Source organism: Oratosquilla oratoria, chromosome 29 (assembly GCF_046742065.1).
Source record: "Oratosquilla oratoria isolate Oo_2021 chromosome 29, ASM4674206v1, whole genome shotgun sequence".
Classification (NCBI taxonomy): domain Eukaryota; kingdom Metazoa; phylum Arthropoda; class Malacostraca; order Stomatopoda; family Squillidae; genus Oratosquilla; species Oratosquilla oratoria.
Window position 1 is genome coordinate 19,964,622 of NC_134805.1, and position 25,902 is coordinate 19,990,523.

Below are 25,902 nucleotides of genomic sequence, written 5' to 3' on the forward strand. Positions count from 1 at the left end.
AGCCAAAAGGGCATATACCCATTTCCATCCACCATCCTTTCCTCCCTCTCCTCTTAGCTCCTCATGGATGATGGGTCATCCCTGTATCACACCATTGCCCTGAGTCAGAAGCAATGGAGCATGACACAGCACATCCACAGCAAGGCTGCTTCACTTAATTGCCCCCCCCCCCCCTCTCTCTCTCTGTCCCTCCATGCAGAAGAAGAGAAGACTGGGAGAAATCCCTTCAGGCTATGTCAAAATCTTTCATACATAACCACTTTCTTGTATACACAGCCATTCTCCACTCTTCTGCTTTCTCCTTTCCTTGCTTAGCAGACATTCCTCTCTTGCTCAGTGCCCTTTTCACCCCATCCAACCATATCATCCTTGGTCATATCCTCAAGTTCACTCCTTCCACCTCTGCCTTCCACACATCTTTTACTTATTTTTTTTAACTCGTTCTTTCCATGTGTCCAAGCCATCCCAATATTCTTTCATCAGCCTTATCTGCCATCTTTTCCACCCCAGCTCTCCTCCTCACCTCCTCATTTCTTACTCCACCCAACAGTAACACTACATACATACATACATATAGCAAAGGCTTTTTCCCCTTACACGGGGGGTAGCCAAAAAGAAAAAGGCATAGAAACCACTCCCACCCATTCCATTTCCTATATATTCCCCTCCCCTCCTCCCTCCCTCTTATCTTGGCACCTCCTGGATGATGGGTCATCCCTGCATCCTGTCCACTGCCCTGGGTCAGAAGCAGTGTCGCAAGACACAGCACATCCACAGCAAGGCCGCTTCATAAATTCGGCGACCCCCCCCCCCTCTCTGTCCCCACATGCAGAAAAGGAAAAGATGGGGAGAAATCCCTTCGTGCTGCGTCAAATTTTTCCCAACTATACATTATTCTTCTGTATGGTAAAAGAATTGCAGACCTGCTATTTACACTGGAAATTGCTTATATAATCCCTCCCTCAACAACACCTAATAAATTCTCCTGGCTAATTCTTCCAGCACACTCCTGCTTCACCTTAACTATCTTAAAAGATGAAATACCCATTGAAAGAAAATTGAGAATAAAGGAAAAGTGGAGGAAGAAAAGGGAGGTAGAGAAATGGTGAGAGTAGAATTTACAGTCCTACCTCTCATTAATGGACGTTAATTGGCTGTGTTTGCGGTGTTTTTGCTGTGTTTTCGTTGTTTTTGGTGCTGTTGTTCAGTGCTGTGCAATCACTATGCCACCCAAAAACCACTCCAAATCAACGGATTATTCACATCAACGGAGACCGTTACCCCCCTTTTAGTCCGTTAATGAGAGGTGGTACTGTAATTAGAAAGATAAAGAAGGAATACCACACCTTCCCAAACTCCATCACCAACTTCCTTAATCCCTCCTCTGATTCTGCTACAAGCGCAGTGTCGTGAGCAAACAACAACTGGCTTATCTTCCATTTTTTTTTTTCCCATTTTCTTTAACCATCTCAAATTCCCTGCCCATTACCTCTGCATTTACCTGTACCACTTCTCTGAATATATATTTCCATTTTCACCTACCCCACTGGTATGTAAGGAAAGAATATTGCCACCGAGTGTTCCCACTCAGGTCATAGAAGGCAACTAAAACAGGATGGAGGGTGGGACTAGGGATACTCCTCAGTAACCCTAAAGGGTAAATTCTTACAAGAAGTTAAGGCATAAGTATTTTATATAATTTCTCAAATTGATGTGTGTGTTGGAAGTGGGGCTCGTGTAAAGATATTGATGATGATATGGTTTAACGTCACACACTCCCCCCTCTCGGGAGGCTAGGATGGTGCCCCTCACAGAGGGCTTTGTAGCAAAGTGAGGATAAATCAGCTTCACCTGTTGGGCCCTAAAATGTCTTGCCTCCCTCTGACCTGAGCAATGAGCATGGGATGGAGATGACCCTTCATCCTCAAGGAGCCAAGATGGAAAGGACAACGTATTAATTTTTAGGTGGATGTGGGATGGGTGGAAGATGGGTGTATGTCATGACAGGTAACCCCTCCCCCCCTAAGGGGGAAAGGGCCTTTTAGTGTGTGTGTGTGTATTTGTATATATGTATGTAGTCTCATTTAGTCAGTTTGTGTGTAGAATGTCACAATTTTGTCCATAGTAGAACATGATTAGATTTTTCAGTAATTCTTAATTAGTAATTAATTCAGTAATTTCTTTAATTTTCTGTTGTCATTTTTCACATATTTTTGAATGTACATATTTATAAAGAGAATGCTCTTTCTTTATCCAGGTTGGCATGGAATGTGTATTTGAAGCAGAGTTGAATCGTGCAATAGATCTCATTTACGGCCTTTTACATCTGGATCCTGTCGGATGCACACTAAGCCTTCTTGTGCATACACTACCAGCCTACATCACTGCACCTTCTGCAGGTAATCATGTGTGCACTTTCATTGTACTTGAAGATTCTTTTCCATACCTAACACTATTACAATTAAGGAATATTTTTAATGAAGAATGGCAGGGAGTGGGAGGGAGGGAGGGTGAAGGGGGGTGGAGTGTATTTAGGGATGGAATGGTTTTATGCCTTTTTCTTTTTGGCTACCTCCCTTGTAAGGGGGAAAAAGCCTTGGTATATGTATGTATGTATATAAGAATGGCAGCAATTTGGAAGTGGATGGTAGGGGAGAGAGGCTGGAGGAAGTAGGGGTGGAAGTGGATTTTGGGTTGAGAGAGGCAAGGAGATGCCATGGGTGATTGAAAAGTGAGGTGAGAGGTAGACATTTGGGAATAGATGCTAAGGGGAGATTGTGCCGACAGCACTGTGTGGGCTGGACATGGAACATGGAAAAGGAGGAGTTTAAATATGTTTGAGATGAGGTGTCTGGGAAGTGTGATGGGGGTTACTGGGTTGGATGGAGTGAGAAATGAGATCAGGAGGAGAGCAGGGGTGGAAGGGGAGTTGGGAGATAGGATGGATGAAAGAGTATTGGGATGGTTTGGACACATGGAAGGAACGAGTGAAGAAAGATTGGTAAAAAAAATATGGAAAGTGGAGGTAGATGGAGTGAATGGGAGGGGGTAAAGGGGGCATTGATTGAGGGGATGGGTGTCTGTTGAGGAAGGAGGGGAGAAGACAAGATAGGGGTGAATGGAAAATGGTTGTGTATGGATGATGATGTGATGCTTGGAAGGGAGTGGGTGGAGGATGGGGATGGTTTGGGAGTGTTTATGTGTGAGTGATATTTTGATGCAGCCAGAAGGGATTTCTCCCAGTCTTCTCTTTTTTTCTGCATGAGGGGACAGAGAGGAAGGGTGGCTGATTAAACAAAACAGCCTTACTGTGGATATGCTGCGTCTTGCTGCATTGCTTCTGACCCAGGGCAATGGTCGACATCCAGGAAGAGCCAAGAAAAGAGGGAGGGTTGGAGAGATGCTAAGTGGGGGTAGAGTGGATGGGGATGAAATGTCATGATATAACCTTTAATTCTATTAGCTCACTCTCTCAGTTGGTATGGGGGAGGGGTTAAGGGGATCGTCCATCAGAAAATCACAAAAAAAAAAAAAAAAAACGAAATTCTGAAAATATTTCCTCTAAAAGTGTTGCTCATAAGCTATCTCGTGGCTGAGTATGGAAGCTGTATCTTGATTTTTACTATCTAAAAAAAATATAATACAGTACTGTGGCCGGGTCATGTGCGCTGCGTACTGCATATTACGTTTTCTGTTGTTACATATATTTGCTAACAAAAGAAGCTGTGTATTTTGCACAATATTTATGCTTTTGTATAATAAATAATAGCATACAATATGGCAACAGGGACCTGACTGCATACCGTACAGTATGAATTGTCCATCAGAAAATCGGGGGGTGGGGAATGAAATTCTGAAAATATATCCTCTAAAACAGTGGTTCTTAACCTGTGGGGGAATGGCGGAGTTGCCAAGTGGGGAATGACCGGTTGGACAGAAAAACCAGTCTTTTTTTTTTTTTTTTTTTTTTTTCTTTTTTCTTTTTTTAATTGATGTGTTTTTGTTTCTTTTTGTTTGTTTCTGGTGTCTTCTTCTTGTCACATTTCGTGAATTTGTTTCCACCCACAAATAATCGATAGTGCTTCAAAATTTAATACATTATATCCAAATGTTGACTTGCTTTACAAATCAGTAAATCACAACCATTTACAGACTGTTTTAATAACAAAGACAACCAATATATGAGGTATTGTAAGTCATGTTTGGGTAAAAGTGACAACACTGTATATTTACGTACTAAACACTGCATGGGTTAAAATCGAATTTGTCAAAGACTGATGCTGTGGTGGGAAATGGAGAGTTGGCTCACTAAAAAGTGGGGAATGGAGAAAAAAGGTTAAGAACTCCCGCTCTAAAACAACCAGTGATACCATAAAACAGCTTAGGATGGCAGATAAAGATAGTCTGTCACCAAAGATGCATCGCGCCAAGAAAAGGAAAAGTGCACGCTTGGAACCTGAGCAATATAACCCTGGTGGATACTAACTGGATTCATCATATAAACCGGTAATTAATCAAAAGCATGCAACAATGAGTAGGGTGGTGCCTATGATACCCTTTCAACACCATAACATCCTAAATAATGAAAGGGGACCAGTAACCATGAACAAAAAAAAACTGACGCTCATTCCTGAAAAACTTGATTTTTGCACATTTAACTTTATTCATATCCAAAACGCCTTCACTGATTTTCAACTGCAAATCCTTTTCGGATTCAGCATAATTGGGAGAACATTTGGAGGCAGATTTATGTCCTTCTGTCAAGGACTAGTAGGATTATCATATATACATTTTTTTTTTTTTTCATCAACTTGTTTTGGATTTTTTTTTCTCATAACAGACTGATCAGAGCATCATAATTCTGCCTCTGTTTCTTCATCTATCTTAGCCCATTATAAAGACAAAAAATAATCAATATCCTGTCAAAGGTCTATCCTCTGAATCAATTTAAATTTTTTCAAAAATTAACCCTCGAAAATAGGAGAAAAAAAAATCACAAAAAAGTATAAGCATAAATGACTTGAAAACTCGGTGGTATGTTTTCTGAGACAAGACAATTATTAGAAAAAAATCTGTCACTTTCACCCCAAACTAAAAAAGTTCGATTTTCTAATGGACGATCCCCTTAAGAGATATCCCTATATCCCTTTAACCACAGAGTATAGAGATTTTTGAAAGGCAAACAAATGGGTGTTTGATATGGGATAGGTTGAGGGTGGATGCATGTTGGCTGGCTACCTCCCTTGTGAAGAGAAAGAAGCCTTTTAGTATATAGATTGATTGTGTATTTCATTTATAGATGTAATGAATTGTGCAAAAACTGACAAGAATTATTTTAATTTCAGTTGAAATTCTGTGTGAACCAAGAGGGACTGCTTTGTCAAGACTGTCTGTGATGCTGGTGATGGATACGTGGTACAGCCTGCAACAACCCACCACACCAATAAAATCAGAGGTAAGCTCCCCACTTTTGAATTTACTTGAGTAAATGCAGGAGGTGTTAAGGTAGGAGGGAAGGAAGAGGATGGAGAGGAGTGGAGTGTGTGTGATAGGGATGGAATGGGTGGGAGTGGTTTTTATGCCTTTGTTTTTTGGCTACCTCCCTTATAAGGGAAAAAAAAAGCCTTTGGTATACGTATATATGTATGTAGATGTATGAAGGAATGATTGTACCTATGGTGTTGGATGGAAAAAACTTAGGATGTCAGAGGCAGAAAGAAATACGTTAGATATTTTTAGGTTGAAGAATATTATGGTTGTTTCAAGTATGGATAGTGAAAAATATGGAGGTGAAGCAGAGAATAGGTGACACAAGAAAGATCCGTTGTAGGGTGGTCCACGGGGTGTTGGAGTGATTTGAGCATATGGATTTAAGCATAGTTTTTATTTATTCATTTATTATTAATATGAATTTTTTTTTTGCATCCAACGTAGATATGGACCAAAAGTTCTCCTGTCGGCATGCTCTGCCTTTGTAATCCTTTGAATTAATGAAGAAAAAATTAGAGTATTGAAAGCATAAGTAAATTGAGTGAGCTCAAGAGGATGTCATAGAAAGTGATGATATTGCTCTGTAGGATGCTTTGTTTTCTGGTGGTTTGCTTATATTTGATATGGGATTTTATGTGCTCTTTTCCAAATTGTTAGGATTTTGTACTGTCAGGAATGGTTAAAAGTTGTTGTTGTTGATCCCTAGACTGTGTGGCTGAGCAGTCAATGGTTGAAAGTATTAGTGAAGGCCAATATTGTATTTGGGCTGATGGATATGTAAGATTTTATCTGGGCCATCTTTAAGGGAGATTTTTACATTCTTTATAGCCCATTCTACATTATTTATTATTATCTATTCATTTATTTGTATATTAATTTTCTTATTTTCAGGGGTTGTGGGTTTGAAAGTCTTCTCTAATTACTTGCGAGTGGATGTGGAGGGAGGGTTGCCTTGTAATGAATGAGTGGGGGCAAACCAGCTAGGGCTGTTGAGGGTTGCGAGATGGCCCTTCATTCAAAAAGAGCTAAGCTGAAAGGGAAAACAAATGGGTGTATTATGGGTGAAGGGTGAGAGCATGCCATAGCTGCCTTCCTTCCTTATAAGGAATAAGAAGCCTTTTGGTATACAGATTGGTAGAGGGAATGGTGGTTGATAGTGGCACCCAAAGGGAGGATTGGAAGAGCTCTGGACATTTATGTTTCCTGGGGAGAGAGGATATTGTGATGGTTTGGGCATATGGAAAGAGTGATTGAAGAAAGGCTAGGAAAAAATGTGGAAGGCAGAGGTGGATGGAGTGAACTTAAGGGGAAGACCAAGAATGAGATGGATGGATAAGATGAAGAGGGTCTTGGGTAAAAGGGGAAAGTCTGGGATCCGTGAAGAGAAAGGGCAGTTATAACTAAACATCCTCAGTCTTATTCATCCCTTTACTACATCACACAAGCATGGCCAACTGAATGCAATAGAAATCTACATCAACATATTATGCAAGTATCAACAAGAACCTAGCACTTGCACCACACCACACATCCATATAAACATTGGCATTACCGAGGGAAAAGTTTGAGTTACTGAATATTCTGCAAGTCGTAGTCATTGCCTCACTTTTGGCATTAACTCTCGGTTGGTAGTTGAAACCCAGGGTGCACCACAGGCAGGTGGTTTTATAGCAGTTGGTTTTCCTTCATTCTGCTTCTGGATTACACTGAGATCTTGCCTCCATCTTCTTTGGCAGGAGACAAGGTGGATTGTGCTGCAAGACCTCAAAACTGGATTCATAACATAATAAAACCTTGCCCCCTTCTATTTTAATGATAATTTCAACTGTCTTGTTCTCTCCATCAGCCTGGCACCAGCACACCAGCATTTGTACCCCAAGGAGGAGGAGGAGGGGGCGTGAAACGAACTTACCATGACCGTGAGATGGAAGATCTTCAAACAACACTTCATCAGCATTCAGCAGAGTTAGCAATATGTGGGGGACTAAATGAACTTGGCAGAGATGCTACAGCGTTACTAGTTGCTGTGCACTCACTGTTAAAGCTTATGACCCAGGTGAGCTCCTTGCTGGGAATCGTGTAGGTATACAAATGTGTATTTACCTAGTTGTAATATATGGGAGGGGAGCTATGCTCGTGGTGACCCGTCTTTGTATCTCTCCGTATCAAGTTTTATCTGAAAATCTTGTATAGTGTTTGCACATACTGTCTTGTTGTCTAATTTGTTCCATGTATTAATCGCTTGGTGTGTGGAACATGATATCTGTGAGGGATTTAAGGTATTAACAATATCATTAATTTTACAGGTTAGTCGGAGTGGTGTTATGAGCCCAGTCACACAGATGATGACAACTTTTCTACACCAGCTGGTTTGTGCCCCTGATTCCCACATCATGCTAACTCTTGTACCTCCTTCTCTTGTACCTAACCTGATCCCTCTACTTACCCCTCCATATGATTTCTCATACCCAGAACTTCTTGATCTCAGTGCACCCAAGCCATTGTCTTCAAGCATAAATTCACCCACCACAGTACTTGGCACAGGGAGTGACATTGGTGTGCTTGGCACACAAACTCCGGCACAGGCAGCTGGGTCTCGTCGGGCAGCAGCCAAACTTCTTTGTGTTCAGCGAAACCTTCTGTTAGCCAGTCATAGTATTTAGTTATGTCACAAAGTCAGTCTCCTTTCAGCGTTTGGCTGCATATCTATTCTTTCAACTATGTTTCATTAATATTATGGTTCAATGTGTGTAGTGTGTGTATGAATGAGATAGTGAAGGAGGTAAACACAAAGGTGCTAGGCAGGAGTTTGAAGTTAGGGAATGAGAGGGGAGTCATTTGTTAGCAAATGATACAGTATTTGTGGACGAGTCTGAAGATAGACTGAAACATTTAGTGCCAGAATATGGGATGGTGTGTAAGAGAAGAAAGCTGAAAGTAAGTGTGGGCTTAAAGTAAGCTGAAAGTAAGGTATGAAATAATGGTGGTGGTTGGGAAGTGTTTAAAGGGTAAAAGGTTGGAGAGCTGTAAGTATTTAGGGTCACATGTGGCAAGGAATGGAAGTGAATGATAAAGGTGGAATGAGAAGTGCTGTGAGAAAATAAATAGTTACTGGAGGTGAATGCAAAGGGAAAATTGTATTAAGTGTGTGTATTTTTTTACATAGAAGCATGTAAATAGAAAATTATTAAGTAAAATAATAAAATAAAACTTATCAGTTGTTAGTATTTTATTATGTAACCTAATTTTGCCCTTTATTTATGATGTAATACATGGACCAAAAATTAGTACTACATATTTGTGACACTTGCTTGACATGCGTGTTTTGTTCTTGGGACTTGAATGTTTTGACTAGAAATAACATTTATAGGCCACATTCAAATTTTGCTGTTTGAATTTGGTGCATGTGTGTGTGCACATTTGTGTATGTATGTGATGGGATAGGAGGAAAGCTTTTGGGAGCTGTCAAGAGTTTTTATGAGAATAGTAGAGCTTGTGTCAGGATTGGAAATGGAGAGAGTGAGTGGTTTGAGGTAAAGGTGGGACTTCATCAAGGATGCGTTATGTCGCCCTGGCTGTTCAACTTATACATGGATGGGGTGGTGCGAGAGGTGAATGCAAGGGTAGTGGGTCAGGGATTGGAGATGGTTAAAGAAAATGGAGAAAAGTGGGAGGTGAGCCAGCTGTTGTTTGCGGACGACACTGCGCTTGTGGCAGGATCGGAGGAGGGATTGAGGAAGTTGGTGGCAGAGTTTGGGAGAGTATGTGATAGAAGAAAGCTAAAGATAAATGTGGGTAAAAGTAAGGTGATGAGATGTACAAGGGGTGAAAGTGGCAGTAGACTGGAAGTGAGTATTAAGGGAGAGCGACTGGAGGAAGTGGATAGTTTTAGATACTTGGGTGCAAGTGTAGCAGGAAAAGGTGGAGGTAGAATGTAGATTGAGAGAAGCAAGTAAATGCCTTGGTGGATTAAAGAGTGTAATGAGGAATAGACATTTAGGAATGGATGCGAAGAGGAGACTGTATGAGGGAGTGATTATGCCAACAGCACTGTATGGGGCGGAAACGTGGAACATAAGAGAAGAAGAGAGAAGGAGTTTGAATGTGTTTGAGATGAGGTGTCTGAGAAGTATGGTGGGGGTTACTAGGCTAGATAGAGTGAGAAATGAGGAGGTGAGGAGGAGAACGGGTGAAAAAGGAGCTGGGAGATAGGGTTGATGAAAGAATATTAGGATGGTTTGGACACATGGAAAGAATGAGTGAAGAAAGACTAGTAAAAGAGGTATGGAAGGCAGATGTGGAGGGAGTGAACATGAGGGGACGTCCTAGGATGAGGTGGATGGATGGGGTGAAGTGGGCTTTGGGGAAGAGGGGAATGTCTGTTGAGGAAGGAAGGGAGAGGATGGAAGACAGAGGCGAGTGGAGAATGGTTGTATATGGATGATGTTATTGCATGAGGAGGAATGGGCGGGGGGGTGGGGGGTGAGGTAGTATGTGTGAGCAAATTTTGACGCAGCCCGAAGGGATTTCTCCCCGTCCTCTCCTTATATGCAAGGGGGAACGGAGAGGGGGGTCGCCGATTAAATGAAGCGGCCTTGCTGTGGATGTGCTGTGTCTTGCGACACTGCTTCTGACCCAGGGCGGTGGGCAAGGTGCAGGGATGACCCGTCATCCAGGAGGTGCTCAGATGAGAGGGAGGGTGGGAGGGGTGTGGAGTGTATTTAGGGATGAAATGGGTGGGAGTGTTTTTATGCCTTTCCCTTTTTGGCTACCTCCCTTGAAAGGGGGAAAAAGCCTTGGTATATGTATGTATGTATGTGATTGAGTGATGAGAGCTCATATATAGCCTGATTTGTGTTATAGCTTGGAGCTGTATATGGCTCGATCTATGGGCACTGCTGTGATCTTACATGCGCGTGCGCGCACACACACACACACACACACGATAAGAAGCTAAAGAAGGACAGCTACAGAAGAGAACTGAAAAAGAACATTTTCCCGCACAGAGTGATCGATGTCTGGAACAAACTAAGCAGTGAAACAGTGAATGCCAGAACTATACACGAGTTCAAAAATAAACTGGATGTGTAGATACGAAAACTGGTCACAACGAGCACCTTTTCTCCTGCGGAAAGATGCAAAAGCGGGTCACTACGAGCAGAGCTCTCTTCCTGTAAAATACAACTAGGTAAATATATACACGCACATACACCAACCAACCCACCTGTGCACATGGTATTCAGGTCACTACAGAGGATAGATTGCAGTGAAAGACGAGATCTCCCAATTAAAGATGGGAAGGCTCTAAGAGGTCTTGGGAGCAAGTTAAGAGACCACATATCTAAAGGATGTGAAGAAATTAAATTTTCCGTATAAATGTATACAGTACTACCTCTCATTAACGGACTAAAAGGGGGATAACGGTGTCCATTGATGTGAATAATCCGTTGATTTGGAGTGGTTTTTGGGTGGCATAGTGATTGCACGCACTAAACAACATCACTGAAAACACTGCAAACACAGCTAATTAACGTCCTTTAATGAGAGGTAGTACTGTATATGGAATAGCGTAGAAGATAGAGTCCAAGCTCAAATAATTAAGTTGCAACTGTACCAAATGAGTGTTGCTCCATTCCTGTCAACAATGAGGTAAGTACATTCACACATACACACTGTCCTTGCATAATAGAGCTGGAGTGCTGGCTTACAATATAGAAATACTGAAATTTTCTGTTGTGGCCAGGACTTGAACTACGCTCAATTAGCAGTTGAGAGTGATTGTACCATTGAGCGTAGCTCTCCTTCCTGTAAGATACAACTGGGTAAAGACGATCTCCTCGTAGCACCCTTTCCTAAATATCTATTCCTCATTGCACCATATCCCCTGAGGCATTTACTCTCTTCTCAATCTACATTCTACCTCCACCTCAACTCCTCCCTTTCCTCCCACATTCGCACCCAATTATCTAAAACTATCCATTTCCTCCAGTGTCTCCCATACTCCCTCCCAATCTGCTGCCACTTTCTCACCTTGTACATCTTATCTACTTTTACCCACATTAATCTTCAACTTCCTTCTTTTGCACACCCTCCTAAACTCTGTCACCAACTTCCTCAATCCTGTTACAAGCGCACTGTTGTCAGCAAACAACAGCTGGCTTATCTCCAATCCCTGTTCCACTACCCTTGCATCTACCTCTCACACCACCTCATCCATGTATAAATTGAACAACCAGAGCCATAACACATCCCTGATGAAGTCCCACCATTACCACAAACCACTCGCTCTCCATTTCTAATCCTAACACATCCTCTACTATTGTAAAAACTTGACTGCTCTTAACAGCTTTCCTCCTATCCCATACATCTGCAATACCTCCCACAGTGCCTTCCTGTCTACCCTGTCGTAAGTCTTCAATATCCATAAAAGCCCCAAAAATATCCTTTTTCCTATAGCTTTCTCGCCTATCTTACCACAAAAATTATCTACACAGCCCCTACCTGTCCAAACTGTTCCTCTCAAGACCCTCCCAACTACACTTAAGCTGATCCCTCTGAAACTACCACTTGCACTTATCCCCTCTTCCCTTGTAAAGTGGAACTATACAGGCACTCCTCCAGTCCTTTACCCTCTAATGCAACATCCACACGGTCGAGCACTGTCCGCTGGGCACGAGGGCTTTGCTCGACAACGGGTAATTTCATCAGGCAAACCATCAAACTGTCCGTTCCCGGCGCCATTTGCGGGCAGTGGATGGAGGGCTGACTTCGCTGCCAAACGCATGAGGCGAGGTGCTAGCAAAGTTAGTAAACCCGCTCAGTACAGACCGAAGTTACCTTTACCACCATGTCCGCACCTAGTACTAGTGTGTACTGGTTTCGACAAGACGTGCTATTGGTGCTATGCTTTTCCTCATATTTGTCTCTTGCCTTTGTATATCTGGCTCCACTTTTGAAAAGGAGAACAGAAAACCTGCTCATGTTCATTCTCATGTCATTGCAAAACAATTGTTCATTTTCATCCTGCAATTCACGTAGGATTGTCACCGAGCTTCCCATTAAATCACGTCATTGTAACCACTCCCGGCACCAGACATGTCTCCATGATTTCTTTTTTCTTTTTAATGCAGGCAGCAATTATAATGCTGTAAAGTGCTACCTTCTTTCCAAGTATGGCGGGAACCATGGTTATCGTACCGCACTGAACCACCCCCTCCCAACCTCTGCTTGTGGCCAACTAACCTCCAACGTCACCCGTGTGGATACTTAGCTGGCAGAGTTGCCCGGTAAGGGCAAAGTCTGCCAGGCACAGCTCGACCGTGTGGACGCGGCATTTAACATTAACCTCGCCAGCCAGTCCACCATTACTGTACCTCAATTTTTCAGACATTCTGCATGACATCCATCCAACCCAGGTGCCTTACCTGCTCTCATCACCTTGATTTATTTCTCACTCATTTTCTTGGCGCTTCCCACTGCAACTATTTTTTCTTTCCTATCCTTCACATTTAGCAACTCACTTCTGCCCCTCTTCCTTCTCTTCATTATCATCTCTGATCTGGACTTTTTACTTCCCATTAATTTTTTACTCTCAAGATTTCCTATCTGCTCATCTTTGCCCCCTTTATCTTATGCATTACTTTGGAAAGATTGATAAATAAATCTGTCAACACTAGTCTCTTGCAGAAGATGCAGGTTTCCGGTAACCAGAAACAGCATCCTAGGCTCAGTTGGTTGGCCATCATTATTCATGCTACATCTAATTGACCATTCAGGGGCAATTCCCCAACTGCCAGGTTGTTTTATATTTTTAGGCATTGTTGCACCCCTCCCCCCTAATTCCCCATGCGAGGGTTAGAAAAAACAATTAAATCTCGCTTGGTAAATAATTTATTGGAGACATGTTCAAACTTTTATACCTTACATATGACTAAATTCTTCATTTATGCAGAACACTCATCCTAGCATGGGTAATGCTGTGCATTATCTGAATTACATTTGTTACATAACCAATACACAAAAGAAAACTTCCAAGTTTCATTGTCTAAAAAATTTTCATCATTGTCATGGCTAAAATTTGTGTAAATATTTATAACTGGGAGAGAACTAAGTAAGGCCACTTAATTAAGCATTTGTCTTAAAAAAATATAAACCTCTTACATGTAAATACAAAAATGGAATCTAAGACTGCCATGACAAATGTGAAAATTTTCATGTAATCCATGTTTACTAACATTGTCAAGGTAGCAGGTGTACAAGGGAATGAGGGTTACCACCAATGTACCAGGACACGTTACAAATTCTTTGAATTGACCTCATAGGCATGTTTAAAAGGAACTTAATCTGTACAAAATTTGTCATATTTAACTAATCTGTAGTTGAAATTAAAAGGATTACAAAGGCGGATCATGCCGACAGGAGACCTTTTGGTCCATATCTAGGTCGGATGGAGAGAAAGAAAAAAAAAAAATATATATATATATATAAACTATAATAATGTAAATAAAAAATAAATAAATGCATAGGTATAGTTAAATAATACACAGGTAAATAGTAAATAATAATAAATTGACAATAATAAATGAATAAAAAATTATAAAACAAACAAATAAAATAAATTATAATCATTACGGCATCTTGCTTAAGTGTTTATCTAAATGATTCTTAAAGCTTCGAACTGAACTACATTGCACTACCTGTGCAGGAAGTTTATTCTATTCATTAACTACACAGTTGGCAAAGTTGTTTCTACCTACTTCCAAATTGAATCTATTTCCGGACAGTTTGAGACCATTGTTTCTTGTCCGATTCTCATTCAATGTGAAAATTTTGTCTTTTGATGTCAATTCCCTTTAGAATTTTAAAGACCTGTATCAAGTCACCTCCGAGTCTACGATTTTTTAGGGAAAACAGCTTCATATGTTTTAGCCGATTTTTGTATGATTTATTTTCTATATTTGGAATCAGTTTTGTGGCTCGCCGTTGTACTTTTTCCAGTCTGTCAATGTCTTTTGTATACACAAGCATCATGAAGATCTCCCCGGCAAACTTCCCCAAGGAGCACAGGTAGCACTGGGTGAACTGTTTCATCTAGTATAACACTACCCTGCCCTCGTCTGCCTCAGCTGAACGACTCTTCAGCTTCGGCTCGGACATTTTGAGGCCAAAGCGAGCCTCTCTGACCAATCTGAACTTTGAGAACCTGACCTTCATGAAGGGAAACTTGAAGTTGGTTAAGAATAAGAGAGAGAGGGCTGATATATTCTGTTGCTTTTTGGAATATGCAACTTTAGTAATTCCAATATTTTCCACTATTGTCTACGGGTGAGAACTAGGCAAAGCAAGGACTTCCAATTTTTTTTTTTTTTTTCCTCTGTACCCTTCCTAATTTTCTTTCTTGTAGTAGGTCTTGTGCAGAGGCTGTATTCTAGTTCTATGAGTAAATGCAGGTTGTAAGGTGATGCGATGTACACTGGTGGCAGTGAGTTGTGGAAGTTTTAAAATACGCTGGGCGAGTTGGGTAGGTGTAAGTATTCTGGAGCACATGTCCCAAGGAATAGGGGCATAAGAAAATTGTAGACCGAGGGAATGAAAAGCATCATGAGAACTAGGCATCTGGGGATGGATGCAAGTAGAACACTATATGAAGGGGTGATTGTGCCTATGACCCTCTCTGAGGGCAAACTTTGAAGGTATGGGAGAGAGAATGGAGGAATATAAATGTAGATAAAGGGCTTAAGAGATATGTTAAGGGGTCAAGTGGAACGAGTAAGAAAATGAGACGATGAGAGCAAGGGTGGAAAGGTAGCTACCTTGTCAGGCTCTTCAATGCCAAAGATGCTTATGTGAGATGGCACCCAACATGAGAATTATTTTAACTGGACCAGGGGGGTGGAGAATGTTGAGAATTTTTTGAATCTGTAATTTTGTAAAGATGGCAAAGAGATCATACGTGAAAACTGCTTCTCTCACTGAAATACTAGTAGCAGGACAGGAGTACAACAAAGCAACCTTGAAGGCTGTTGCTCATTTGTATACTGTGTTACGTAATCACGGAGTGCTTCCTCAGCTTAGGTTTAGGGAAGCATGTTTAGAGCACCTTTGCTAACTCCTTCTATAGAGCTGCTCAATCATGTAGGCTGCCATCAACTGTGCTACTCCCTATCTTCACACAGGGCAACCCCCTTGGGTTACACCACCCAACCATCATGCACCATTGTCTTGTGGATATTAGTTGAAAAATTCAAGTTGTTTGTAGGGGAGATGGTGACTAAATATACTGCTGGTCTTTGCTGGTTCCTTGTTTACAGCATTACCCACAAGCACCATGAGGTAGCAGTTGTCTTTCTTTCAACTAGTTTTTGAATCTTGTTTCGAGTTCTTGTCTCCTCCTTTGGTAGGATATTGCATCCCTAAGGTAATTATTGATAGAGGCTGAATATACTGTGAATCTCATTCTCAGGGGCACCACTACAAGATGGTGAGGTAGCAGTTGGCTTCTTTTCAACCAGTTTTCAAATATCATTTTTAGATCTTGCCACTCTCTTCTTAGGAGATAGGATGGAGAGAGCTGCAAGACCTTGAAATTAAGTCACAGAAGTGACCTTCTGAACATAGCCTCAACCCCTATTACCACAATTATGTAGATACCTAAAAGGACAGATTCCTGGCAAACCATCACATAAATACTTGTCTTCCTGTATAGAACTATACATGTACTCCTGCAATCCACAATGTTCATCACTGGTCACATTCCACATCATTGTCTTTTTGGACAATTTATTTGTACATTCTCTTTTACAATAGCCTTATTTTCCTATCATTCATTCATTCTCCTAGCTTCTCTCATTTCAATAAAGCTTCCCTGTCCTATACATTCAATAACTTTAAATATTCCACTTATGTCCCCCAAAAACCCTTGTCCATCTCCTAACTTCATGATTTCACTTCAAAAAACATCTTTATATAAATTTTAATACTGTAATATAAGCTACTCAACCTCACATATGCTCTTCTATCAATTTTACGTTGTGCTTCCATTCTTCCTCAAACACTCTCGTATCTATTTTGCAACCATCCCTGATGTGCACCTTTTCCCACCCTTGCCTCATTTCAAAATTCACAACCCTTCCGTTCCCATACCACATACTATTTTCACTCTTTTATACATCCTCATGAAACATTCATTGTTTTTCTGCTCTTAGAAAGAAGGAGAAGCAGAAGATTCAATATTTACAACAGATGCATAAAATAGTTCTATCTGGTAAACAATAACTTTGGCTTTAAATATTTGATAATATAAAGATTGAGCCACATTATAAACATCATCAGAGACAATTCTCCAATACTTGTTTTTATGAACATCACGTTTAAGCAATTTCTAAAATGAAATCACTTAATATACAACCACTTCCAGATTTCACTCTGTGGAGGTTGCATTTAAGAATTCCACATTACAGGAATAAAAATGGGAAGTACAGGCTAAAATAAATTGTGGTATTTTAAAAACCTTCTTAGTGACTTTCTATACAGACTATTAATTTACAAATAAATAATGCATAACAATGGAATGGTAAACTATTGAAGTGGAAGAAGGGTTGCATGACTCGCCAGTTTTCCTGATGCAGGAGGGGGTGGGGCCTGGAAAGCAAAATAGAAAGAATTAATTTTCCTATCAAAGCATCCATATTGTTCAAAATTAAAACAAAGAACATGTCTACCTATATAGAATATGGCCTATTCTCCCTTACAGGGGTGACAAGTCAGCCAAAGGCATGCACACATCCTTCAGATCTTGCATCAGTTTTCCCTGATATTCTATTTTACTTTCTTGTGAATGAAGTATCATCCCTTCTCCATAACAACTGCCTGGATCTGATGCAATGCAGCAAGAGACAGCTTCTCCACAGCAGGGGCAGACAGCTGAAGCTGGTTTACTTCCACCCCTCCATATGGTGACTCTCCCTCCCTCATGAACTCATGAATAATTAGATAATACAACGAGAAATCCCTTTGGGTCAGGTCATTTTACCATCCATTTTTCACTTACACCAATCTCATGCCTTCTTCCTTCTCTGTTCAACAGACTTCCCCCGTTATCCAAGACAGCCCCTTCACCAAATCCATCAATTCTCGTTCTGTCTCCCACTTAGGTTAAATTACGTCAAGGTAACAGAGAATGCACAGAAGATATTGAAATGGCAGATATTATGAACATTTCAAATCTGTATTCACCAAAGAGGAAAAAATATACTAAACTATGATCAAAGAATTGAAGTAAGATTTCCTCCATTGAAGAAATTAAATATTACTCAGAATGAAATAAGGAATCGAATATTAAAGCTTGATGTTAACAAGTCACATGGTCCGAACAGAGTTGCAAACTGGATACTGAATGAATGTATAGACAAACTAACAGGAAAAATATAAAATAATTGAATGTTCACTCAAAAGAGGAAAACTACCAGGAAACTGGAAAAATGCCAATATATAAAGGGGGAAATAAGGAAGACCCAACAAATTATACAATGTCCCTAACGAGTACAATAGTTAAATTTTTGAGAGAATCATCAAAGAGAGATGGGCAAAATATCTGGAGGAGAACAATATACTGAACCTAAGGCAACTTGGATTTAGACAAGATCATGTACCACTTATTTAATTTGTTTCTATTCAAGATTGATAGATATATTGCAAGAAAGATGGCTGGGCAGACAGTGCCTTCCTGAACTTACCAAAGGCATTTGATAAGGTACCACACAGAAAATTACTATATAAACTGGAAACAATAGGAGGCATACTTGGAAAACTATTGAATTGGATGGAGGACTTCCTACATGGAAGAAAAATGAGTTGTGCTCAAAGACAAATATTTAAAATGGGAAGAAATGAGTAGTGACCCCTATGGGATATAGGGGTCAGTACTAGCTCCAACAATGTTTGCTATGTATGTAAATGTCATGGACAAAGGCATTGAAAGTTACATGAACTGCTTTGCAGATGGTGCAAAATTATTAAAGAGAACAAACTCCGAAATGACTGACTCATTACAGAGTGATCTGAACAAAGTCTCATAGTGGAGCAAGAGATGGGAGATAGAATTCAACATCAAGAAGTGCAGTATAATTGAATTTGGAAAAAGCAACAAGAGAATATCAGGGCAGTATCCCACCCACTGTCCTGGGTCAAAGGCAATGCAGCAAGACATAGCACATCCATAGTAAGGCTGTTTCTCTTTATCTGTGACCCTTCCTGCCTCATCATCCTCTCATAGAGTAAAATTGATGATGGGGCTGCATCAAAATATAATTCATATATAAACAGTCCCTAAAACTTGCCCCCTCCCTTCCTTGCATCACCGTATTATCGATGCACAGCCATTTTCCGCTCACCCCTATCTCCTGCTTTCTCTCTTCCTTGATCTACATACATCCCCCTCTTCAGAGTAAATGGGAAGATATAGGCAGTATGTTTGTGAGAAGATGGATGTGAGTGAGGTAAAGTTGAAAGGGAGGGGTGAGTATGAGTTTGGGAGTGAAGAGAGGATGAGGGAAAGATGTGGCTATATTAGTTCAGGAAGAGATAGTTAAACATGTGGAGTGGAAGGCTTCTTCAAGGTTAACGTGGATGAAGTTGAAACTGGGAAGAGAGATGTGGGTCTTTTGTAAGTGAGAAAGGGAGGCATTTTGGATAGATTAAAATGAGTGCATTGAAGGTTTAGGGAGAAATGTCAATGTAGTGGTACTGGGAGATCTCAATGCTAGATTAGGAGATGAACCAATAGTTGTTGGGAAGTGTTTCGGAAGAAAGTCAAGCACAAGTACACATGGGAGACTGTGGTGGATGGAAAGGTGGTAGACAGGGCTTTAATGGATATAGTGCAAGGAGTAATCATGTCCTTCAAGAAAGACCAAACTCAATACTCCAACAATAACTCTCAGATACAAGTCCCCTAGAGAAAACCCTCACACAACAGAAAAGAACCACACTAGCACACCTGTGCTCAGGACACCATCCATCATTAAGACCGTAGCAACACGGAACAAGCCAGGCCAGATTCAATCTACCCTAGGTACAACCATAACACAAAGACACACAACACCCTATGCTACAATGCCTGACAATAAACTATCCTAAATCGACAACTATTTTTTATTTAAGTGACTCAAGGTACTGCCTGAAGGCTGTTATTAGATTCCTGGAAACCACAGGTCTTCAGCAAGGGACACCAGGGACAAAAGATTGATTGACTGACTGGGTTACTCTACATGGTCTTCCTGCAGTGTAGGTGGTTAACCATTTCATGTCATTATGTATGTCCAAGTTATCTTTTTTTTTATAGTACTTGTCTAGGTGGGGTGGGAGGGTGGACGGGTGTGGAGTGTTTTCGGGGATGAAATGGGTGGGAATGTTTTTGTGCCTTGTCCTTTTTGGCTACCCCCCTGGTAAGGGGGAAAAAAGCCTTGGTATATGTATGTATGTACTTGTCTAGGGATCTAAAAAACCTCATTCTCCCTAGTAGAAGTTTTTCATTTAATCCTTCCAACACTTGTGTGATGTTTGTGAGCAGTGTGTTGATAGATCTGTGCTGCATTGCTTCTGACCCAGGGTAGTGGGCAGGACAGGGATAACCCTTTATCCATGAGGAGCTACAATGAGCGGGAGGAAAGGGTGGTGGATGGGAGTGGATATGTGCCTTTTGACTTTGCTATCTCCTTTATAAGGGGTAAAAAATATCTTTATAAAAAAAAAAAAAAAAGATAATTTGTAGAAACATGGTGGGGGTTGTGAGGATAGAGACAGATTTAGCAGAATGTATGTTGAAAGGGAGCTGGCCTTTACAGTTGATGAATACGGGGATGATTTGGGCATATGGAAAGAACGAGTGAAGAAATAGAGCAACAAAAAGTGAAGAAGGCAGAGGTGGGTGGAATGAAACTGAGGGAATGGCATGGAATGGGGTGAAGAGGAATGTCTGTTGAGCAGGGAAGGGAGAGAGCCAATATAAAAGTGCCCAAAGCCTTCCACTAGAAAAGAATCCAAAGATTCTAAGCCTCACATTTGATACTTTTGATTTTCAGCCCACATAACCTGATAGCAAGAAACCAAATCTACTGAAATCCATCACTAGCACTAACAAAAAGAAAATAACAACCATCAAAACCAATTAAAAAGAAAGAACTACCCTCAACTATGTCTCCACAGCATGGTTCCTAACAATCATGAAATCAAACCCAAACAATATACAAATACTACTGGATGGAGGAATATCTTGTCATACCAAAACCAACCCCATTGAATACTTACACATGAACCAAAATCCTCCCCCATAGAACACCACATGAAAATGGCAGGAACGCAATTCTACAACAGATCCCTAAACCCCACACACCCTTCACATTACATTTCACAAACGTCACCAACAGAATGCAACAAAAAAAATTACACCAGCAGCATACTATTCACACATCTAAACAACCTACCACCTCAACTGAACCACACACCCAGGTAACTAGAAAAGCTCTTCAAGAAAGATTGCCAATATATTTCAACAAACCCTCCTAAACCAGACAAGAACAGCAGCATACCTCTGCTCAGGATACCATTCAGCATTAAAACAGTAGAAACAATGAACAAGAATGGCCACAGATCTAAACAACTGCCCTATATGCAAACACCACTCAGAAGACATACGATCACCTCATTCCACAATGCACTACACTAACAATCCCTAGACAACACCATTTCTTTCCTGGGTGATTTATGGACCCAACTGGTAGCCATTGCTGGTTACTTGGGAGATGTAGATCCTACGAAAGATAGATCTGGAGCAAAGGACTGACAAAATGACCAGTTTTACTACACAGGAACCCCACATCTAACAGTAGCTGGCAATGGTCCTCCTCAAGCCCTCCCACAAGTCTAGAAAGAAACTCTGGACTGTTTGTATGGTGTTGGTGTATGGCCGTTTCTGTGTCATCAAGTAGTAGGAGGGGAGCTTACCAGTTGTTAGCTCTCCACGTGTTTAAAACGTGGAGGAAATAGTTTAAGTTGATTGGGAGTAATCTAGGGCACAGTCCAGAGACTATCAGCCCCTCAAGAACTGCTCCTACTGATGGAGGTGAGGGGGTGGACAGATTATGAACATGGCCAGCTCCTCAATCTCTTCCAGGGCCACCACAAGCAGGCATCTATCATTGGTCCCAGTAGACCAAGTAACTAAGGATTCAATCATACATACCTGACGCGAGTCACTGTGAAAATACTTTTTTCCAGTTTTGTAGTTTCTGGTTTCATGATCTCATGAAGCCACCTTACACTGGAAAAAAACAAGAAAAATGTTTCAAAACTAAATTGAGATATACTGTATTGATTGATATCCCCTTAAATTACTGAAACGAATAGGAGGAAAGCAGCTGACATGTCAAGATGAAAAGAATACAAGTCTGTAACCTGGTAGAAGTTGGAGTTTCATGAGCTTAACCTCTTCAGTACGGGCCTTAAATCTCGCGGGCAGCAGCCAATGCCAGCCGTACGACGTGTCGTGATAATACTTGCATCATAAAATATAGTCACTGCTTATATCAATCGTTCTCTCTTTCACCAGTGAATTTTGATTACAGACAGTTTAGAAAGAATGTTATTACAGAGGGGCAACTATAATAAATATAATCAAGACGCCGATATGGCAGCCTCGCGAATACACTTGCTCCTCATGACGCCTACGTGTGCGGCACCATATGGAAGGGGTTAATAATTCCACCTAGCCCAACCCCCAACGAGTCAACAGAAAAGCATTATGGGAGGTTGTTAGAGTTGTATGGGATATAAACAACCTAGTTTTTATGAGAGTTGCAGAGTTTGTTTTAGGGTTGGATATTATGAAAGAGTGGTTTGAGATGTGGGTAGAGTTACACCAGGGTTGTGTAATGTCACAATGGTTGTTCAACATGTTCAGGTAGTGAAGGACAGGGTTTGGAGGTGGTTAGTGAAAGTGAACAGAAGAGTTTGGGAGGATATTGGAGGAAAGTCTTGAAGGAAAAAGATTCAAGGAAGTGGGGAGTTGAGTATTTAGGGTCGCACATTAGAGGAAATTGTCCATTTTCTGGTGATGTGGGCTTGAAGCTTACATAAATGTTTGTTTTGGTGTATAATTGCTTCATGGGTGAGAGTGTAGGGCTTGAGGTAGAATTTAATTTAGAGTTTCTGATGGATTTAACACTTCTCCACATTTTACAATGACCAGTTTTTCCATTTATTTTCCAGACACTGAAACAACCCCTTTTAAACAGTAAAGATATTGAAGGGACCATAAAGACACTGAAAAACTCCCAAGCTGATGGCCCAAATAAAATTTCAAATACCTTAGCCAAATAGCTATAAGAACCTTAACTAACAAACCCATACATATAGGAAAAGAGCTCACATAATCCTGGTTTTGAAATCAAACCCCCTAAAATCCCAGCATCATAGACCAATCTCACAATGATCCACAATATCCAAACTATTGTAAAGACGAGAACCAAATCAGAAATGCCTTTCTTCTCTAACCAACAGTTAGCTAACAAACATCACATGGATTAAATATTTATTAAAAAGTCCCAATACAAAGATATAGTAGCCTAGATACAAACAAGGTCCCCAGACACATATTATTCAAAAGATCATTGGAACACATAACAAGAATTAACTTACTCCATTCCAGGAAGACAATGCAGAGTAACCCAAAACAGAAGGCGGGATAGTGAATGATAGGATGAAGAGGTGATGGTGGTGGATGAGGTATATCAATATATATTTTTGGTCACATTTTATTGAATCAAATCTCACTTCTTCCTCTCCTTAAGGCTTAGCACATATCTATTCACCTCGAAGTTGTAAAAGAAAAATTTCCCCATTTCCTTTTGGTTCTTGTGGTATTCATGATTCTTACTAGTCTGCTTCTTCAAAGAACTTCAAGCCTATCTGGCCTTGCCTATACAATTTGTTCTTGGGCTCTACTTCCCCACATACTAACTGAAATTCAAGTCATATGATCGCTTTTTTACTGGGCAAAGGCATTTCAAAGAACCAATGACACCTGACTGTGAATGTAAGTAAATAAATGAGTAAGCGAGTGTGTGTGTGTGTGTGTGTGTGTGTGTGTGCTTGTAACCATTATTGTTATAATGAGGTATTTGGAACTATTGGACAGGGAGGTAGAATCTTTGAATTATCATGGTAGGCTGCTATTCCCTTCCATTTTGACTTGTTCCTTGTTCCATTCCTGTGGTTACAGACTGCGACCTTACTGTGGATCACTTCCCAGTCAGGTGGAAAACGGGGAGCAGGTTATGTTGAGAGAGAGAGAAAAAATCATATATAAAATATAAATTCTTTCCCACATGGCGAGCCGAGTGGGGATCTTGAAAAGGACTGCTCAGATGTGCAGTGAGCTGCCAAGCTGTGCTATGTCCCAGTACAGAGCAACCAGTGGGCCTCACCACAAGTGGGGCTGTAACCAGAGGCTTCTGGATACCACAGCATCATAGGTATTTTGTCAAATTGGTAAAAAAAAAGGTAGAAAAAACAAGGGTACTGCTAGTACAGTAGTAGGAAATTATAAGGGATTGAATTAGTGTTAGTCACCAAGTCGACACTTATAATTGACTGCTGGATTATGAAAGGCACAACTTGGGAGGTTAGGCATTAGTTAACTTATCTAGATAGCCAACCATTATTTATCATCTTTGGTGTTATCTGTCATTCAACCTCAAGTTCTTCAAACAAAACTCACCTCTATATTACAGTATTACGTCTTCAGCAGATGAAGTAGTTGCCATTCTACTTTCTGCCCCCATGTAGGATGGCTGCATTTGATATACCCTAAGTGAAGTTGTGATCATCCGATGTTATTCCTGGCCATCCATTTCTTCTGCCCCTGCACAGTAAAGGATAACAATTAATTTTGACATTAAATTATGATTCTACTCCATACCACCTTGATTTTCCTAATGGAAGAAAAGATGTATACAAGTTTCATATCATAATTATTCTTCCAAATACAAAGCCATCACACTATCTGAATAATATGCATGCTTTCAAGAGAATCGTTGGAATATTTTCTATCCAAATAAAAAATTACAGAATCCATTATTCACAGTACAAGTGATAGCGTAACAGTTGAGTACCTCTTTTAATTATCAGCTTCTTTCTTTTGGTAAGAAATTAATACAATTCCATGTAAGCCCAGATGCACAACTATGTATGTCTGGAACCTTCAGTCTTAAGAATGCTCAAACGGGGACTATGTCTGCAGCAGTGCTGCACTGTAAAGCTACTTTGAATGAAGTTGGTTCCCACTAAGGTTTCAAAGAAAAATATTAGACAACTGCACACAAAACCTCCATTTCATAACATTCCCATGCTTCCTTTCATCAAACTTGGAAGACGATCAGCAAACTATTATGCAAAAACTAACCCTTACACTATTCAATCATGTTGGAAAAAATCTACCAACAGAATAAAGTGTATTGAAAATTTTCATAGTATATGAAGTGAAAAACCTAGTGTGAATAAATATATGTACAGTATACTGTATACGTATACAGTAAACCCTCACCATACCGAACCTCATTATAGCTACATCAACTCTACTAAGATGTACAGACCTTTGTCTGATGTAACAAACAAGGTAAGTACACGAGGTACAAGATTCAGCATGGATGGCGGGCACGTGGAAAATTTAAATGCGTATGTGAAAGTAGTTATGACAAATGGAAAAGTGCTCCACTATTGGGATTTGAACTCTAGCATGAGTGACTGCTGCTTATAATAAAATAGGTTGTTCTTATCCACTGACTGTTAAAAGGGCCTTGTCATTTCCCAATGGCGCTTGGGTAATAAAGTGCGTATTCTCGTTCCATCGATCTATTTTATACAGGCAGGCCTTACGAGAATTTGAAAGTCATCATGAGAAATGGAAATCTGTTTCACCATGAGTAACTGCTTCTTACAAGGCAAGAGTGACCAATGACTGTTAAAAGGAATGACCTGATCATTCTCCAATGGCGTTTGGGAAGTACTGTGTGTATTCTTATTTCATCGATCAATTTTATAGGTAAGCCTTCCAACAATTTGAAAGTTAGGACAAATGGAAATATGCTCCACCATTGGGTTTCAAGCTCTTGCAAGAGCAACTACTTATTAAGAGGCAAGAGTGATACCATTGTACTAATCCATTGACTTGAAATAAATGACCTGGACTGACCTGGTCATTCCTCATCGGCACTTGGGTTAGTAAGTATTCTACTTCATCTATCCATTTTACAGGCTAGTCTTCAGACAAGTTGAAAGTCATGTCAAATGAAAATATGCTTCACCATTGGGATTTGAAGTCGTGTATGAATGACTTCTTCTTACAAGGCAAGAACA

At 40.5% G+C, this 25,902-nt stretch overlaps 2 protein-coding genes across 8 annotated transcripts in view; one reads left to right on the forward strand and one right to left on the reverse strand.

Annotated features, from left to right (window-relative positions):
- Positions 1-8,707, forward strand: part of MED24 (mediator complex subunit 24) — a 29,951-nt gene extending 21,244 nt beyond the window's left edge. For all 3 annotated transcript variants that reach the window (XM_076211828.1, XM_076211829.1, XM_076211827.1), the window contains 4 exons: positions 2,258-2,399; positions 5,346-5,455; positions 7,337-7,546; positions 7,797-8,707. In XM_076211828.1, coding sequence (XP_076067943.1) covers positions 2,258-2,399; positions 5,346-5,455; positions 7,337-7,546; positions 7,797-8,153 — 819 coding nt within the window. In that variant the 3' untranslated portion in view covers positions 8,154-8,707. The remainder of the gene's footprint in view (positions 1-2,257; positions 2,400-5,345; positions 5,456-7,336; positions 7,547-7,796) is intronic.
- A 4,655-nt stretch (positions 8,708-13,362) lies between these two features.
- Positions 13,363-25,902, reverse strand: part of LOC143040636 (uncharacterized) — a 120,235-nt gene continuing 107,695 nt past the window's right edge. For 4 of the 5 annotated variants that reach the window (XR_012967734.1, XR_012967736.1, XR_012967732.1 and 1 more), the window contains exons 11-13: positions 24,266-24,409; positions 21,731-21,808; positions 13,363-17,130 (exon numbers count right to left, since the gene is read on the reverse strand). The gene's annotated coding sequence lies outside the window, so the exon portion shown is untranslated. The remainder of the gene's footprint in view (positions 17,131-21,730; positions 21,809-24,265; positions 24,410-25,902) is intronic. The other variant, XR_012967733.1, reaches the window with a different exon arrangement.